The sequence below is a fragment of the Osmia bicornis genome, chromosome 5, assembly GCF_907164935.1.
Source record: "Osmia bicornis bicornis chromosome 5, iOsmBic2.1, whole genome shotgun sequence".
NCBI lineage: Eukaryota > Metazoa > Arthropoda > Insecta > Hymenoptera > Megachilidae > Osmia > Osmia bicornis.
Window position 1 is genome coordinate 2,802,294 of NC_060220.1, and position 17,190 is coordinate 2,819,483.

Below are 17,190 nucleotides of genomic sequence, written 5' to 3' on the forward strand. Positions count from 1 at the left end.
GACGCATCAATTTAAAGCTTAAAGTTCAATAAAAATGACTGTACAAAGGTTTCTTTAGTATTCTTAATACAAAATGGTTGATTCTTCATTGGAACAAACAGTGGATCTTAGTAGGTACCTGGATTGGCGTCCAGGCTTGGACTCAGCAAAGGGTCATCCTTCAGATCATGAATGAACTCGTCATCCGTATTCGGTGGTAACAGTGGCACGCTGGAATCCACTTGCTGATAATCCACGATGCCTTCGTTCAAGGTTGAATTCGGTGACTCTGCAAGCTTCAACGACTGAGAGCCAATATTGCTGTACTGGTTGAAGTCGGTTGGTATATCCAAGTATTCTTCGGTAACAAAAGGTCTGCAATCGACATAGGAAACATTTTGTGGTTCATCTTTTTTATCTGACACATAAGTGACATTACTGTGCCTCTTTTTATTGCAACTCGTCCTAATATCTTCGTCGCTGTATATCCTCTTCAGCGAGTACTGATGACTCGTTTTAGCATCTGAAGCGACGCTATTATCTTCTATACCGCTCTCATGATACTCTATTATGGGTTCTTGTTGACGCTTGAACACATCAATCGCGTGTTCTACCTTGATGTCGCAAGGACCTTCATGCAACGAGCTGGAGACGATGCTCTTAAGTTCATTGACTACCGCAGCAGGACTCAGAATATTTAAATTCCTACGAACGTTCAGATGAGACGTTCCAGGATCCCTTGGAACATTTATGCTCCGTTCTACACTGATATTATTAGCAACAATCACCTCGTTCAACGGTGCTGAAATCTTCGGATCCTTCGTATCTTGAATATGCGTCACATCGTGGATCGTTATCGTTTTTCCGATAGACCTCGGGTTCCTTTGTTTCTCGTACTTATCATTGTTCGTTTTAGACGTTTGCTTCGGAGTTCGATTGCCTTTACCTTGCACCACTAAATAGTGATCGATCTTCTTGATGCCTAATTTACTAGCTTGTGTAGCAGCCGGTGGTAGATGTTGCGATACCATAGCGGCCTTCGCGTACTGTTCGTTAGGTACCGGGCTATCCGACATATGATCTTCGGACACGGACGACGATAAATCGCTAACCAAATGTGTGATGGCATCTTCCAGCTGTGACGGATCTTCCACGCTGCTCTTCGAGTTCGATTGCTGCGAGTCGGTCCCCTATAAAATAATAAAATAAATAATTATACCTACCCCTTCTGATTTGTTCCGTTTAAGTAATCCTGTATTAATTTCATTTTTTTTTTTTTTTTTTTTTCTGATAGATTACCAGATCGAACGATGCGTCGTCCTTGGACTGGATCATCGTTCGCGTTGTATCGGACACGGTGGCTGAGAATCTCTTCTTCATTTGTTTAACCAGTCTAATACCCTCCTCTTCCCTGTAACGAAATCATATATCCGATCGCGGTCAAATAAGTTTACCTTCGATTGAAATACGATAAATCATAATATTGCAAAACTTACGATACTAATGTGTTTATGCACACAAAAGATTCAACAGTTTGCGTGTCCTTATCGAACTCTAAGTAGCCGTGCGTACGTAAATAAATAAATTCTCCCGTTTTCGATAGTAGCCTATAACAAGATGATCCACAGGTCTCTACGCGATCGTACACTGTGAATGATCATTCAATTGGTTAGAGGGGTAAATCTTGGGTCCGGTGGTTTTTTTTTTTCTTTTCTAGTGTCATGTATATGTAAGTGTAAGAGTATTATTACAATTGATTATTATCAGAAGAGCAAATCAGAACGTTCGAACTCACTCTGACGTAGAACGATCATCGTCCACCTGAAATCGTCCTTGTGCATGAAACTGAAGGCGCTCAAACCTGACACCTCCTCGGACAAGTAACCGGCGACCACCGATACCCTGTGGTCGCAATAAATAATCCTGCCGTCCACCAAGTGTCTCGTCACGTACTCGTCCTTGTTCGCATCCATTATGGATATTTCAGTGATCGGACGTTTCATCATTACCCTTGCTACACCCACGAAAACGATGTCGTTGCTCGTCGAACTGACTTCTGCAATATTAACGTATGACGGGGGATGTGGCGATTAACCCTTTCGATCAACCTCGTTGACAGTGGAAGACAACGATAGAAATTTTGATATATTTTTAATTTTCTAGAAATTTGAATATACAATTATTTATCTGTGATCTCAGGGGAAATATTAATTTTTTATTTTTGACCACAATAAATTTTCAAAATGGATCGTAGATCTCGTTAGATCTTTCTTTGAATTCTACCCTTGTCCTTTCGAGTAACATTTCTTACCTCGATGTCTCATTCGATTGGCATTTGATTCAGGATTTTTGCAAGCATCCGCGAGCCTAAGCATCCCGGAAACTTCGAGGCATTCGTACTGCGTGTGTTCCCGTCTCGACGCAGTACGATGCAATATTCTCAGCTCGAAACTTCGCCTCTGCTCGCGGAACGGTCTCCTCTCGTTCTTCGAGGACGACGAGTCCTCCGAGGAATTGGAATTATCGTTCAGGCCGTCCGTGATCTGCGACGTGGACGAACTCACCACTCCTTGCATCTCGTCCGGGGTGAGGTTCTTGTTCAGTTCGTCGTGATCCTTTGGATGGACGAACGTGTACAGGGAGTGGCCGAGCAGATCCGCCTGCAATGTCGTTTCGTTACAATTGCGTTGATGATTCCTCTCTTTTAAACAAGTTGGGAGATTGAAGGATTTTGGAAATAGTAGCTGCGTTTATTTATTTCAGGAGGATTTGTAGAATGATTTGGAATTGTGTCGAAAATTCTATCAATTGTAATTGATATCTGATGGGGTACAAGCAAAGGTAAAGAAAAGTGTAATTATCAAAGTGTTTATCAAGATAATTAGAATGAATTAGAATAAAAAAGATACCCAAAGATTACGAGAAAATTTGTGAAAAATTATTCGTATTATCAATCTCAATTTCTGTTTTAATTATTATTTACAACGATGTCGATTACATTATACATTCTAGAGTATATTTACATAAACTAAGCAAATTGCATTCCCGTTGAACTTTGAAATGTAATATTTTCATAAGTAATTCAATCATTTATTTGCATTTCGTTTAAAAGTATCTTTTCTGTAAACATTCATTAAATTGTAAATACTGATCAAGAGTGCATCGTGTGCACTTACATGCATACATGCGATAAAACACTTGAAAATCATGAAATCTTTATAGATAAAAATAAAAATAATAGAAAAAGAAGAGGATCCTAAAATTTTCAGACGATGCGTGTACCACTTGTAGCAAAATTTATGTAATAAAATAAAATTGAAAATCTTTGACCGTTTCTTATTAATTTTCGCGACGACCAGAAAAGGGGTTAAAATCGTCATTAAAATTCGCAAGATTCTCGAGGAGAGAGGATCGAGAACCTCCACGTTCCTCGTTCTTCTGCATCCTGAATCCTACATGGCGATTAAATCGCGACCAACGGTGGTGCACCGCGTCGGCGACGGGGCACGTTTTCACCGCGGGGAGTTTCTCCTTGAGAACAATACCGGCTGATTGTGAGTATCTCCTTAAAAAAACTGGAGGATCCCGCACAAATAACCCTCTACTACGCCCCCGCTCCATCTCGTTCCTTTGCCCTTTCTTGCTCCTTTATCGCCAGCCATTCTCGTGTCCTTACACCCCGAAGTCGGAACTCGGCCGACCAGCGAGCAGCAGGTTCGTTACGCTCGAGTGTCGAATTATCGTTATGCTCGAATCTGGAACGCTAAGATTTCTACGGGACCACGTGGATCGATAGAAAAGCCATCTTTTATTTTTTTTTTTCGCTTTTCACCGTGCCAGACTGACAGCCTACTCTTCGTCGCTTCCTGTCTACTCTTTTTCAATTTTTTTTTCCTTTCTTTTAAAATATAATATAAGCGAGATCTATTTAATTGGCCAAGCTTATCACTGCATAATTTAACGATCAAAGGATCGAAGCTGTTAGACGATCGAAGAACGAATAAATGACGTGATACAAATATTCCTAGTCAAAGTGGTAAATAGTTATTTAATTGAAAATCATTTTCTTCGTAACAAAGCAACGGAATAATGAAAATAATCGCAATTGAGAATTGTTTTCCTCGCACAAAAGTCGTTTATCGAACGCGGTAAAACGTATCGTCGAGTTATTACTCGCGGGGGAAAAAAAGAAAAAAAGACACAGCGAAAGCATAGAACAATTTCCCGAACAATTTTTGAAAAACAGTCGCGCACACGTGTTGATTGAAATCGTGAATGATTCTTTTTTTCCCTATCGTTCCTCGGAAGAATGTAGCACGTGGCGCATAATTTTCAACGTACGCTTTTCTTTTTTTTCCATTTCTTTTTGCAACGCTGAGCGATGCTCTTAATAATCTCTGAAAGTGAATCGGTTCCAGCAACAATTTCGGTTGATATTCACACCACATAATGCCTTTTGCCTAAAGAACAACTGTGAATAATTTCAACTCCCTACCGCCATTGATAAGGAAGATACGAGGGTAACAATCCTAAACTTTATTATTTTTTTTTCTCAAAAACTGTGTTAACAGTAAAAATATCTTAAACAATTTTCAAGAAAAAAGAAATAATAAAATTTAGGTATCTCCCTTATCAATGAGGGTAGGGGGTTGAAATTATTCACAGTTGTTCTTTAGGCAAAAGGTAATATCAACCGAAATTGTTGCTGGCGCTTACTTATACTTAAACTATGCTTATATGGCTAGACCCTTCGCTCGTTTCTATTTTCTCTTTGTTTTAAAACACGCCTGTTGCGCGGCTGCCCCGGATCATGCGGATTATGTCCGATCGAATCAGGATGAAGGAACACGTGCGGCAAATATTTTTATTGAAAATTCAGATTCTATCACGTACCGCGTGTTATCGATAACAAGACAATAATCGAGTAAATGAAAACATTGACCGATCACGTGATCAAAATCAATAATAAATAAATTCGATGGGAATATAGAGATAACAAAAAATTCGTATTAGAATTATTATAATAATTAGAATATTCTATTCTAGGATTAGATCATCTCCTCTCTTCGCGTCTCTCCCTTTCTCCATTTACTTTCGGTCTACAGAAAATGGACGAACCTAACTCAGGACCATTTATCGTTCTCCTAATTTATTTTTAACCGAAGGAAATTTACATTGCAATCGAATTTCGAAATTTACTCATTAGTATTTTCTGATAAAGATATAATAGGATTTTCAGGGAACTCCTGGCTATTGCATTTCATATGCTGCAAAATAAATTAATGTAATAGTTTTCGAAAGGGAATCGCGAACGGATATGCTCGACGCACCGGAAAGAAATATCTGGGTGCACAACAGTTGCCATGGAGGCGTGTTTACGTTGCATTCATTTAATCGATAATTCCAAACCCTTGGCACGAGCTGTGCATTGCTGCAATTGAAATTGCAGTATTTTTTATCCTTTTGAAATACACTAACTTTTTGTATCATTGCAAATGAGAGAAAATAAATGTAATTACAATTATATTTTTAATGAAATATTGCAATAGTGGTATTGTTAGATGTAATGTTCCCTGTATTCAAGCTACAGCAAGAATGTAAGGAATTTATATGCGTGTAAGAGTGGCAATAAGTGCATTTTTGAAGGCAGATAACGAATGATGAAGGTGAAGACAGATGGGACAAAAGTAGAACGAAACCTTTAGAAAGCATATTGAATAAGCTATTTGAAAGGTTTAAAACGAGTGAGTTTTCGTGTTACATGTTACACAAAGGGAGGGAAGAAGAAAAGGATTATATTTATAAATTTCACGTTTAAAGAACATTCATCGATCTTCTTCAATTATCCTAATCATGTACGGAATTTTAATAAAAGAAAAGCTAATTATGAAAAAATTGATTATGAAATTTCAAAAATTATTTCACAACTTACCTTCTTCTGAAATCTGTGTTACGTTCGTTAACGAATAATTGAATGAAATAATAATCAATCAAATGGTAAATCAAATATTTGTAACTTTAATATCCTAACAGTTTATGGTCGGATGCAATTGAAAGTAGAATCCCATATTTACCTGAGCGTGACCAAGATGTTCCTGGACTTGCCGGCTGACGTAGACTATTTTCCCGGTAGTGGTGAGCACGAGAAAAAACCCCCCAGTTCCGATCAAGTTCTGACGAAAGAACGATACAAACGTATTTATTACGCGTAACGATAATAGAACCGATCAATTCGCAAATACTCACGTCGACGATATATTGTTCCAGATCCAACTCGCCGAGTTCCCGAGGTAGAAAGTCAAGTGTGCCTCGCCCGAGTGCTGAAACAGATGTAGAAATTAATTAGAAAATAAACCTACCATAATTGGATAACTTTTTTAGGGTTCGATAGCGTGTTAAATGAATGTTTGGTTAGATTGCAGTTTCCCGGGTAATTGATCTCGACTATTTTATCGGATAAATCAAGGTCGGAGAAAACGATAGGAAGTGTCCCGAGGTCGATATCACGTGGCGTTACAAAGTTATGGCCATTTTAAGCTAAGCTAAGCTAAGTTAAAGACTAGCTTTTCTAGCTGAGGAGAACTAAGCTAATTCAAAGGCTAGCTATTCTAGCTGATAAGTTGGGTTGGGTTAGGTTATTTTTTGGATTCGAAATTATCGGAAAATTTTTGAAAAATTGTGATTTTTTAAAATGACCATAATTTTGTAATGCCACGTGATATCAACCTCGGGACACTTCCTATCGTCTTCTCCGAGCTTGATTTATCCGATAAAATAGTCGAGATCAATTACCCGGGAAACTGCAATCCAACCGAATTTTTAATAATTGCAGAAACATAATTAATTGAATTTACCGTATCGCATCCTGAGGAAGGCGGCTGCCAGCCTCAGGATGGATATCTTGTCCATCTTCCTCGGACTTTCGGCGACCGTGGGTATAAGTGTAGCCATTGCCGAGATGTTTGTGTTGAGATTGTCGCGGCGTTGTTTTTCTGCCATGTTCCGCGACGCCCTTGGATTACTGTAACAGAAATCAAACGACTGCGAGTTAATTACATCGAATTATCGTGATTTACAAGCGTCTCGCGCGATAAACGATCGATGAATCATTCGGTTATAAAACACGAAGTAAACGAAGTAGAATCGTAAAGATTCTACACGCGAATGCAATACCTTTCGATGGAATATAAATCCGTTCACGCGTCCGACGCGCGAGTAAACTAACAGCGCCGTGTAACCACGAAAATAATTTCAGCTTATGCGAAAATGCAATTCGTCAAGACAGAAAGAGAGAGAGAGAGGGAGAAAGAGGATGGCTCTTATTTTCCATACGTATGTGGATTTTGTCGAACCTAACACGCTGTGAAATTCGAGCGACCAGGAAGAAGAGAATCATCGTCTTCTGCGTTTCTAGCGAGGAATATTTGCATGTTGGAACTGCGCCGATTTGGTGGCCGACCAAGAAAAGTTGCATGTAATCAAACGGTGACCATGAATCATACGTAATCACTGTTAGCCAATGGAATACTGTTGTGAATAATTTTTGCATTCGAAACATAAAACCTGAAGCACCGGTAATTAAAACGTTTCCAAACGGCACTTATGTAATTAGAAAAATATAATCAGTAAACATTTCATATGCTTTTTATGCTGTATAAATTTGTTAATAAAAATGTTTTATATTTATTTCAACGCGAGACCACGCGGAATTTCATTCGATTTGATTGAATTTTATTCATTTTAATTGATGCACCGTTCTGATTGAAACAATCTGTTCATTTTCAGTTTCGAAATAACCAATTTATTCGTTCTCGTTCGAAACACAAAAATGCAAACAGTAGAATTTTCATTTGTTTCATTTTTTAAAAACTTGGTAATTAAAAATAATATTGGAAAAGTTGTTAATATTTCAATGCGAATGTTAAAATCATTTCAACAGATAAGCAAATTAAGAATAGCAATATATTTAAATTTTTATTTAATTTTTTAGTCTCACCCTTCCCCAAGATTTTGAAAATTCCTGCTTTCCTTATATCACTATTTTTCTTAGGAAAGTTTCATTTGATCACGAGTGTACCTTGTATTATTAATATAATACTGACGCTATTCACAATTTGTTTCCTCTTTTCTTTCACTAATTATTCGATTATACAAAATTTGAGGTGACCACATTTCAGATGAATAATATAACAGTAACCAGTGAAAAGAGTCTATTGAAAAGAAGCTAAATTAATGTCACATGTATCCCACTATGAAAGCGTCAACACGTGAAATATTTTACCGCTACTACTTGGAGACAGTTTGAAGGGAAATGTTTGTCACATGTCAGACTAACTAAGACTGTTTGCTCTCGTTAGTCTGACTGCTTGTTTCTTTTTTTTTTTTTAATAGTCTACTATACCGACGTCACATCTGTGTATAACCGGTAACCTTGGAACACTGCTTTTTCTCGAGTATATTTAATGGATTCAGATCAGAACGTAAAGTTATGTAAAATAATTCACCGGGATTTTACGTGTAACAATGTAAAATCGAATCTCATTTAATCGATAAAGAAAATGACTGGAAATGCTTTCTATGGTATAGATTTCGGCTATTTAATTTTCTCTGTAGCCTCAAGCGAAGTTCAGTGATAGGCAAAAGACAAGAGTACACAAAGCTGAAGGTAGACGACCGATATCACGAGCAATCAAACACGCATACCAGAGACATTGTTTCGGTTAATCCTTAGTGATATAGAATTAAGCATAGACAGTACAACAATAAAGTAGTAGAACTAAATAAATTGACTACAGTGTAATTTAGAAAATGAAAATACAAAATTGAATTAAAATTGAGGCTCTCTCCATGGTCCGCCCTCCGAGGATTAAGAACTAGCTATCTATGCGAAATTATTACAAATAGGAAATAGTAATTATTTTTTTAATTATTTCACTGAGAAACCCTTCATTTTTTATAAGAGTCCATCATTCGTATTACAAGGAATTTTCTTATTTATCTAATTAAAAATTATATGTTTGGAACGATACTTAAATTAAAAGAAATTTCTCAAAATTTAATAAATATTCGATCGCTTCAAATGGAAAAATAAAATGTCAAAAGTGATTTCATTGATAAATGAAAGAAGTATTTGAAAGGATCCAACGACCTGTTGTACACTTGTAGAGAAATAATTTAAACGCGTTCACATTCGATGAAACAAACTATAAATCTATGCTGTTTGATATCCTCGTTCAGTATACAATGTTATGTATACGATTGAGTAATCGTGGTCTATTCTACTGCTATAATCTACGCATAAGTTATAAATAGAGTCACTGACGTAGTGCAGTGGTGATTTCAAATGTAGAACCTTCTGCGTTTAAACAAATCGAAAAATCATCTTGCTGCGAGATATAATCAAGAACTATCAAACTTAATACGACCGAAAGATGTTAATTGCTACGAGGATCGTTGGTGGTCTCATAATTAAAACCAAAAAAATATATACCTTTGGTAATTCGAAATATTAAAAAAAAAAAAATTAGATTTTAGTATTGCTTTGATGATGCTAATTAAATTTTTTAATTGCTAATTTTTGGAAACTGCTAATGGGCGGTGTACTAATTTTGCAGTATAGATTATAAAAATTCACAGTTATTATTTTGTGAATGATATTCTTGTGGATGTAAAATAGAATATTTTAGGATATTTAGTGAATATCATAGGTCAACGTATTCGTCTCGAGATGGTTACATGTCTAGTTGCACGTAAATATAATAATCATTTAAAAAAAACAAAGATTACTTTGAAATTTCGGACATCTAGACAAGACTTGTATCCATAATAAAATATCTCTGTTAAGACAAAGTGAGTTCTATTTAAAATATTCTTCAACAGCGAATAGTTTATTAGAAGATAATTGCGTGAAAAGATTATAATGTGACATCCTGTGTATCCCGTGGAATATTATGATAATATTAACATATTTATGGTGTACCATCAATCGAAGTGTAAAACCTCTAATTCTTGAAAGTAAATGTAAATTTCAATTTTGAAAATGACGTAAAATTTGTTATTTTTTAAAGTGATATTTATATTAATTAATCCTCCCTGAGCAAATTACATCCTCTATTCTTAAGCCCAATTATTTCAACGTTTTAGGTTTTCAAAAAATTCAAAAAAATTCTGAAACACTTATCAAAGTCCCTGCTATAATATACAATGGTCTGTGACGTAAAATGTTTAAAATTATTGTAAATAAAAATAAAAATTCAAAGGGAAGTGAAATATACCTTCCAACAATCATTCAAACATTTTAAGTAGCGTAATATCGTCTACGAAAGAAATTATCGCAATATTATCGCGTATCAAGATTACTCGTAACTGGAAATAGACATTTTTTTTCAGATACAGACAATAAACAATTGACTCTTTGGCCTGGTGTCTGGTATCTGTTCAAGTGTCTGACTAGCATTTGATGATAGTGCCAAAATTTCAATCTTCTTATGACCGCTTTATCATGCTAAACAAAAAATTACATTCCTATACTGTATATCATTTATTCATCATTAATTTGAGTGATTTTCCGTTGCAAGTATACGGGTGCACAGTTTTAATTGAAATAGCAAATGTTAATTTGTTTCCCAGGCAAATTAAATGAACATTTTCATATAAAATTAATAAACGCCTTAGTTAATCGTTCATTTACGTCATTATCAGTTATAACGCATGCACAATTTTTATTACAAATAGGAAATGGTAAGTTTTTTCAAATTAAACTTCACTCAATTGGTTGCAGAGATTAGCATGAAAAACTAATAATTTTTTTAATTATTTCACTGAGAAACCCTTCATTGTTTATAAGAGTCCATCATTCGTATTAGAAGGAATTTGCTTATTCATTTAATTAAAAATTAAATGTTTGAAAAGACACTTAAATTAAAAAAAAAATTTTTCAAAATTTAATAAATAATATGTCATTTATTTTAATCCTAAAAACGTGATGGGAGCTCGTGCACCATTTTCTCCGTGCTGATTAATACTTCTAATTAGAGAAATTAGAGTTAAAGTATACTTTTTTAAAAGATGTATATGTTAATATTTTCTGCTCGATGAAACAATGTAGATGGGAGAAGAAAGCTTCAGAGAATCAGTGCTCGAGGGTTATCCGTTTCGACGTTACACAATGCTAAAATGACTTTGGCCAATTATCCCGGTGGCGGCCTTGGGACACGTTATCATCGTGATAACGACGACTAAAACTCTGCTTTAATGTTTTCATACGGTCGCAGCTCGAGTCCATGGGGAAGTGACCTCGAGAGGCTTGACAAAACAAGATAACAGATCGGTGATAATCCGATTCCATAACACAAGCTGATTGTCTCCTCTCGTATGCCAAAACCTCAATTTTTTTTTTTTCGATCGTACATTTAATAAACGGATAAAAAATTATTTTTCATTAAATTTAATTTTAATAAATTATAACGTTGACACGATAAACGAATGTAGGGATTATGCAGATGAAATGAAGAGATCAGGTTCGCTTGAAAGAGTATCCTTATCGTGTACGGTACAACGAACTTACAAGCCTTTATCATCAGCAAGACTAAAAAGTAGTAGTAGTAGAGCCTTGCGGAGACTTGTTTCGTTTCAAGTTGAATTGCGATGGTCAGGTCGCAGCAAAAATTCAGTTGAGAAATGATTGATAAAGAAATTGAAATTGTGAAGTATTTTAACGAATCCTTAACCCCTGAAGAGCGAATCTTGGGTTAATTATGAGCCAAATTTACAAAATATATACACAAAAATAATAACTTAAAGTTCATATATCGAAAGTATCATTTGTAAAGGAACAATGCGAAAATTAAAAAAATTGTGGCTCTCTCCATGGTCCGCTGTTCAAGGGTCAAAATTCAAAATTGGTTTGGTTCAAAATACCCAAAAAGCATGTCCTCAAAGAGAATATTTAATTAAACGAGCAGCCGAATTTAACTCTTCTAGTGTCGCGTCATTTTATCAGTAATTAATTACAATTCTCAGAAGGGAAAACGAGCATCTCTCGTTTGGCTTACATCATCTGTAATTTTTTTTCCTCGTATCTGGCCGCCAGACGGCGAGGAATAAAGGCACTCAAAACCGGAAAAAGTAGCCATGAAAAGATCTATCTCGCTAGGGGAACCTATTACTGTTTCATATTCGATAAATCCTTTTTTTTTACATAGATCGCGTTGAAAAAGTTGAAACACGTCATCGTTAAACATCTGCTATTTTTCAGCTATGGAAATCTGATTGCTTGCACCGGGCGCTTTTTTTGAATAATTAAGTTAAAATTTAGCTCTGATAAATTGAATTACCAATTATGAATATGACGTCAAATCGTCAAGACACGTTAAAACAAAGAGCACGTTTTCTCTGATAAAAATTTGGGGCTATGATAACACCTAAATATCTTCACATTATCAAGCAATTAAGTATTACGTCTGTGTTAATTAAAACAGTTTTTAGAGGTATCTAAATCTCCCTAATCAATGAAATACTCAAGACCGAGAAACATTTCGAATCATCGAAACTGAACATGCAATTTCCAAAATAATCCAGTATCCTTTGGTCATTTACACGAAAATGCAAATGATTGAAATCCCTCGAATCCTTCGATTCGCAAGTTTTTATCATTTCCACGAAGGCGGTTATCGTGCGTGCTTAGGATACGTATCCCATGGACCAGTCTGCGAAATGATTCGAGCCGGCTTCTTCGTGGCAGACAGGATACGGGTTTCGTTCTTTCTCGTCTATGTGTTGCGGCCTGGATGAATTCTCACACACGTATACGCGATCCCGTCGCGTAATCGTCGGATGAGCACACGAGACGGGATGCGGTTACCGTACACGTATGAACACACCAACGCAACGACGCCTGGGTGTAGGAAGCAGAGCCAAAGTCCTGGGAAGTTACAGGTTGGATAGGTCGGGACACCGTGACGAATGAATCGATGCACGTGAATAGAGGCGGCAACCGGCTTTAATACCACCGAACCCTTTTCATCCTGACCAACCGTGGTCAGCTTTGTTTTATTCACCGGACCATCTGATATACACTACCGTCCAAAAGTATGCCTCGATGGCACGGATAGTAGGTACTAGCTTGTTGCATATTAAAAGTTTGAATCTTGGAACGTTCAGAGTCTGACATGATTTCATGACATAAAATTATTTCAAAATGCCACTTATGGCACATCAATTTAAAGCTTAAGCTTTGATAAAAGCGGCTATGTATAGGTTTCGTTAATTTTACTAATGAAAAATGACTAGCTGCCAGTTATTTTAAAAAGTGATTGATTTAATTTTTGAGACATATAGAATTTCAGAAAATTTCATGACATAAAATTATTTCAAAATGGCACTTATGGCACATTAATTTAAAGCTTAAGGTTTGATAAAAATAGCTATGTAAAGGTTTCATTAATATTCTTAATGTAAAATGGCTGGCTACCAGTTATTTCAAACAGTGACTTACGGGGACACAGAGTCCCAGAAGATTTCATGACACAAAAGTATTCGAAAATGCCATTTACGGCACGTCAATTAAAAGCTTAAGCTTTCTAAAAATAACCACACAAACCTTCCATTAATATTTTCAACATTAACCGACTGACTGCTTAACAATACAGAAAATCACTAGCTGTCGTAAACAGAGTTTATGTTGAATTAATGAAGCGTAGGCTCGTTAATGATCGATCAAATATCACCTCTGATAACGCGTGCGCGCTGCTGAAAAATTACTTGTAAATTGTCGGAGCGCGGGTCGATAAGGAGCAATGAAAAATAGCTGATAAATTGGCGAAACGTTCATCATGAGTAAAAAAGCGACGTTAAGATTGATAAAAACTTATCGCGAGTAAGTCGTAAGAGCTCTTGAGTTAACCGAGTTCGCCTTTTATTTTTTTAATAAAGTGCATAGAAATTGTAAAAATCAGTTTGTAAGTATAATTGGTAATCAATACATGACGTGATACGAAATTTGAATAGGTCAAAGTTTACTTCGGGACAAGATACAATAGACAATGCGATCTCATCGAGAATCGTCATTTCGCGACGAAAAAACGAAACCGTGTATGCAAAATTTCGGGGGAGAGGGGGAGGGGCCAAAGAGATCCAAAAGTTCAAGGTCGAAAATATTCCATCGTTATCTAAAAAACACCGTGGTCGCGTCATCGTCTGCACACGATACTGCGCCGTTTATAGCGATGATGTTTGGAGTGACGAGCTCGAAAACAATGCAGTCGACAGAAGAAGAAGAAGAAGAGGAAATCTCCTTCGAATCGAATGCTTTTAACCGAATCGTCGAACGCTATCTCGTGACTAATAATTTGATGAGACGGTTGCGTGCATATGAATTCCGATGTATCATCGATAAAACCCGAAATAAAAACCCGAGGAAAGCAATCGAGGAGACCAGTTTAAAAAGCTCTCGCGTGTGTACGACGTAACTTCACGTGATCATAATAATTTTGTTATTCCCTTGCGTTTTCAACAACCACTTCCAGAGTATCATGTAACTGGTGACACAACTAAAAATAAAGTTTATTTATAGGTCATTTTTATTCACATTTGTAAATATTGTTAATTTCTGCATCTAAATATTATTGAAGATAGTATCTGTTATTATATTCATAATTCTATTTTCCTTATCAAATTCCTACAAATGTTTACTAATTTAATGTAGTTTTTAATATTTCCGAAATTAATTACTCCATGCCATTATAATATCTCTCGAATAAAAAAAAGGTAAAAATTGCAAATATTTAAATTGAATTTAAAAAAAAACAAATGAAGCCATATAAAGGAAATGTTTTATTATCTATTCTTCTCCCATGTTTTTTTATTGCATCATCAGTTACATGAACGACATCCTGTATAAGTTGCTATGAAATATGAAGTGTTACGTTGATTCTTACGGGAGATATCTATATTCCACTTCCCTCTAATTGGCACAGTTTGCGTGACGTTTCGCGCCACGGCCTTTTAACTCTAGCGATGATACAACTCAACCTTCGGGGAGACCAGACACAACACTTGATTCTATTAGCATTCATTTAAAATATCTATAGATAGAGGTACGCGTAGAAAAATAGGACGCTATTATTTGAAATTTGACAGAAAACAGTACTCCACAAAATGTTGTTTTACCCCAATGAAACTTAGGAACAGCTAATGTATAATTACTTTAATTACACCTATCTTCAATTATACTATATGCATTTTGAAAAAAGTGCAAATCCATGGAACGAATGCAACCCCTATTAAATTTCCAACCAATCAAATCCACCTACATATTCTCCAGAGCCTAGACAATACAACTGTCAATTAAAAGAAAGAAAATAATAAAGTAATTAACAAGCAATAAAAAACAAAGAAGAAAATCTCAATTATCTCGTTCGACAGCGCGCATCATTAAGGTATGTAACAAAGCCAACACGTTTATACATCGAATCGTTGATAAAGAGTTTTAGAGAGCCCAAGTTATCCCGGTCCATTCCATCAACTTTTTATTACCAGCCACGTTATATGGTACGGTTGATCCTCGTTTCACTTTTCCCTCCAGTTTCGTCGCCGTTCCACGAGGGAGGACGTAGAAATCCATGACCCTAGCTCTTCATCTTCGTCCTCGTCCTCCCCTGGAACACCCTCGGCTCGCGTCAAGGCCTCCAGACTTTCGATTCGTCCCTGACGGGGAAGGGGTTGCCGACGCAGCTTTTGCGAATGGGAAAGGGCCGGGGCAACTACGTTTCTGGATCGATACCTCCCGGTCTACCCAGACGGTGTATGACGAGGGTACCCTCCTGCCATTCTACCTTTGCGCCACGTACACGTTCAAGGTCGAACGATGAAACCAAGTTAAACGAACACGCTGCACACATACCATAGAATCATTTTTCAAGGACCTATCATCGTGACGTTGGAAATGTATCGAAAATATATGGACTTGGTGGATGTAGCCATCAGGGTTCATTAACGATTAAGTTAGGTTTATTAATATTGGAAGAACCTGACTCATCAGAAGGACAGATTTTCAATTTCTTATTTCTCAAGTTGGGTTCTGTTGAATCTGTGATGTGCATTGATAGACTATTAGAATCAGTGAATAAGGAGTGGTTTTGAGGAGTGGTTGAGTCTATTGCATGGTGGAGGACTACCATGCCTTTGATCAGAACCCAGATGCAGTCTGATAGACCCTATTAGAGACAGTGAAGTAGGCTTCAGGGTCTTTGTTTAAATCCCTGACGTAGATTACAGGGGAAGGTTTTAACTTTAACGCCAAGTATGAAAACGTTGCAAACTAATCAGACTTAGTCAAGAAATCTTCTAAGATAGTGCAAAATTTTAATTAGACCTATGATGTTCTTTGTTAGTCCGTCTAGACTTATCAAACACATCTTCAAAATTTTAATCCTTCGGTGACAAATTTATTTCGGCTCAACGCCTTCGAGATATTCAAGGTTGTACGATAAGACTTGGCAATGCAACGAGATAACGATATATTAATGCCTTTTATTTAGGTACATGCACTGTTTTGTTTAAACTTGTATTCACAGCGGGATCAAATATTTTGAAAGTGACTTTGTTGCAAAATGAATTTAATGTTGCACGATACGAGATAATAAAAGGATGTTTAAACGCGAATTTGAACGATTCCAATGTGTTTGCTTACATCGCTTTGCAATTATTCCTGGTCGATGCAAAAGTGAAAACAAACCGTCTGATAACGCTTTTGATAAAGCTCCTCTCGAGATAAGACCTCCTTGTGATAAGTGCACAGCTGAAATTTCTTTGCGTTTTGCGATTTCATTTTTTTTTCCTTACACAAAATTATTGCCATGAAAATTTGTATTTAAAAATGCAGCTGCATTTCTTTGTTCCTTATGAATAATTTGGAGGATCATTATGGAGGATCCACTTTAAATAATGAATTATTAATCAAACTATTCGATACTTTTATAATAAATATTCTGATAAAGTATAAAAAATGATTAAATTAAATATTACTATCATACTTTATGCACTTATCTTAATGACAGTCAGCTCTTTATACATATTTCGATCTTTTTTTATTAATTTTTGGCAAAATGATTATATAAAATTTGGTCCCAAATCAAATTTCTAAGTAACAATTAAAAAATTAATAATTTTCTTTAATTTTTCCAGCATCATTTGTCAGTCTTCTGCTAAATG

General features: G+C 36.1%; 1 protein-coding gene across 3 annotated transcripts in view; it reads right to left on the reverse strand.

The window, feature by feature from the left end:
* The window catches only part of LOC114876900 (neuronal PAS domain-containing protein 2-like), a 61,040-nt gene that overhangs the window by 5,813 nt on the left and 38,037 nt on the right, over positions 1-17,190 (reverse strand). For 2 of the 3 annotated variants that reach the window (XM_029188814.2, XM_029188813.2), the window contains 8 exons: positions 6,834-7,000; positions 6,226-6,299; positions 6,054-6,152; positions 2,291-2,639; positions 1,775-2,035; positions 1,476-1,626; positions 1,279-1,390; positions 119-1,169 (listed from right to left, as the gene is read on the reverse strand). In XM_029188814.2, coding sequence (XP_029044647.1) covers positions 119-1,169; positions 1,279-1,390; positions 1,476-1,626; positions 1,775-2,035; positions 2,291-2,639; positions 6,054-6,152; positions 6,226-6,299; positions 6,834-7,000 — 2,264 coding nt within the window. Of the gene's footprint in view, positions 1-118; positions 1,170-1,278; positions 1,391-1,475; positions 1,627-1,774; positions 2,036-2,290; positions 2,640-6,053; positions 6,153-6,225; positions 6,300-6,833; positions 7,001-7,152; positions 7,229-17,190 lie in introns of those variants that run through there. The other variant, XM_029188815.2, reaches the window with a different exon arrangement.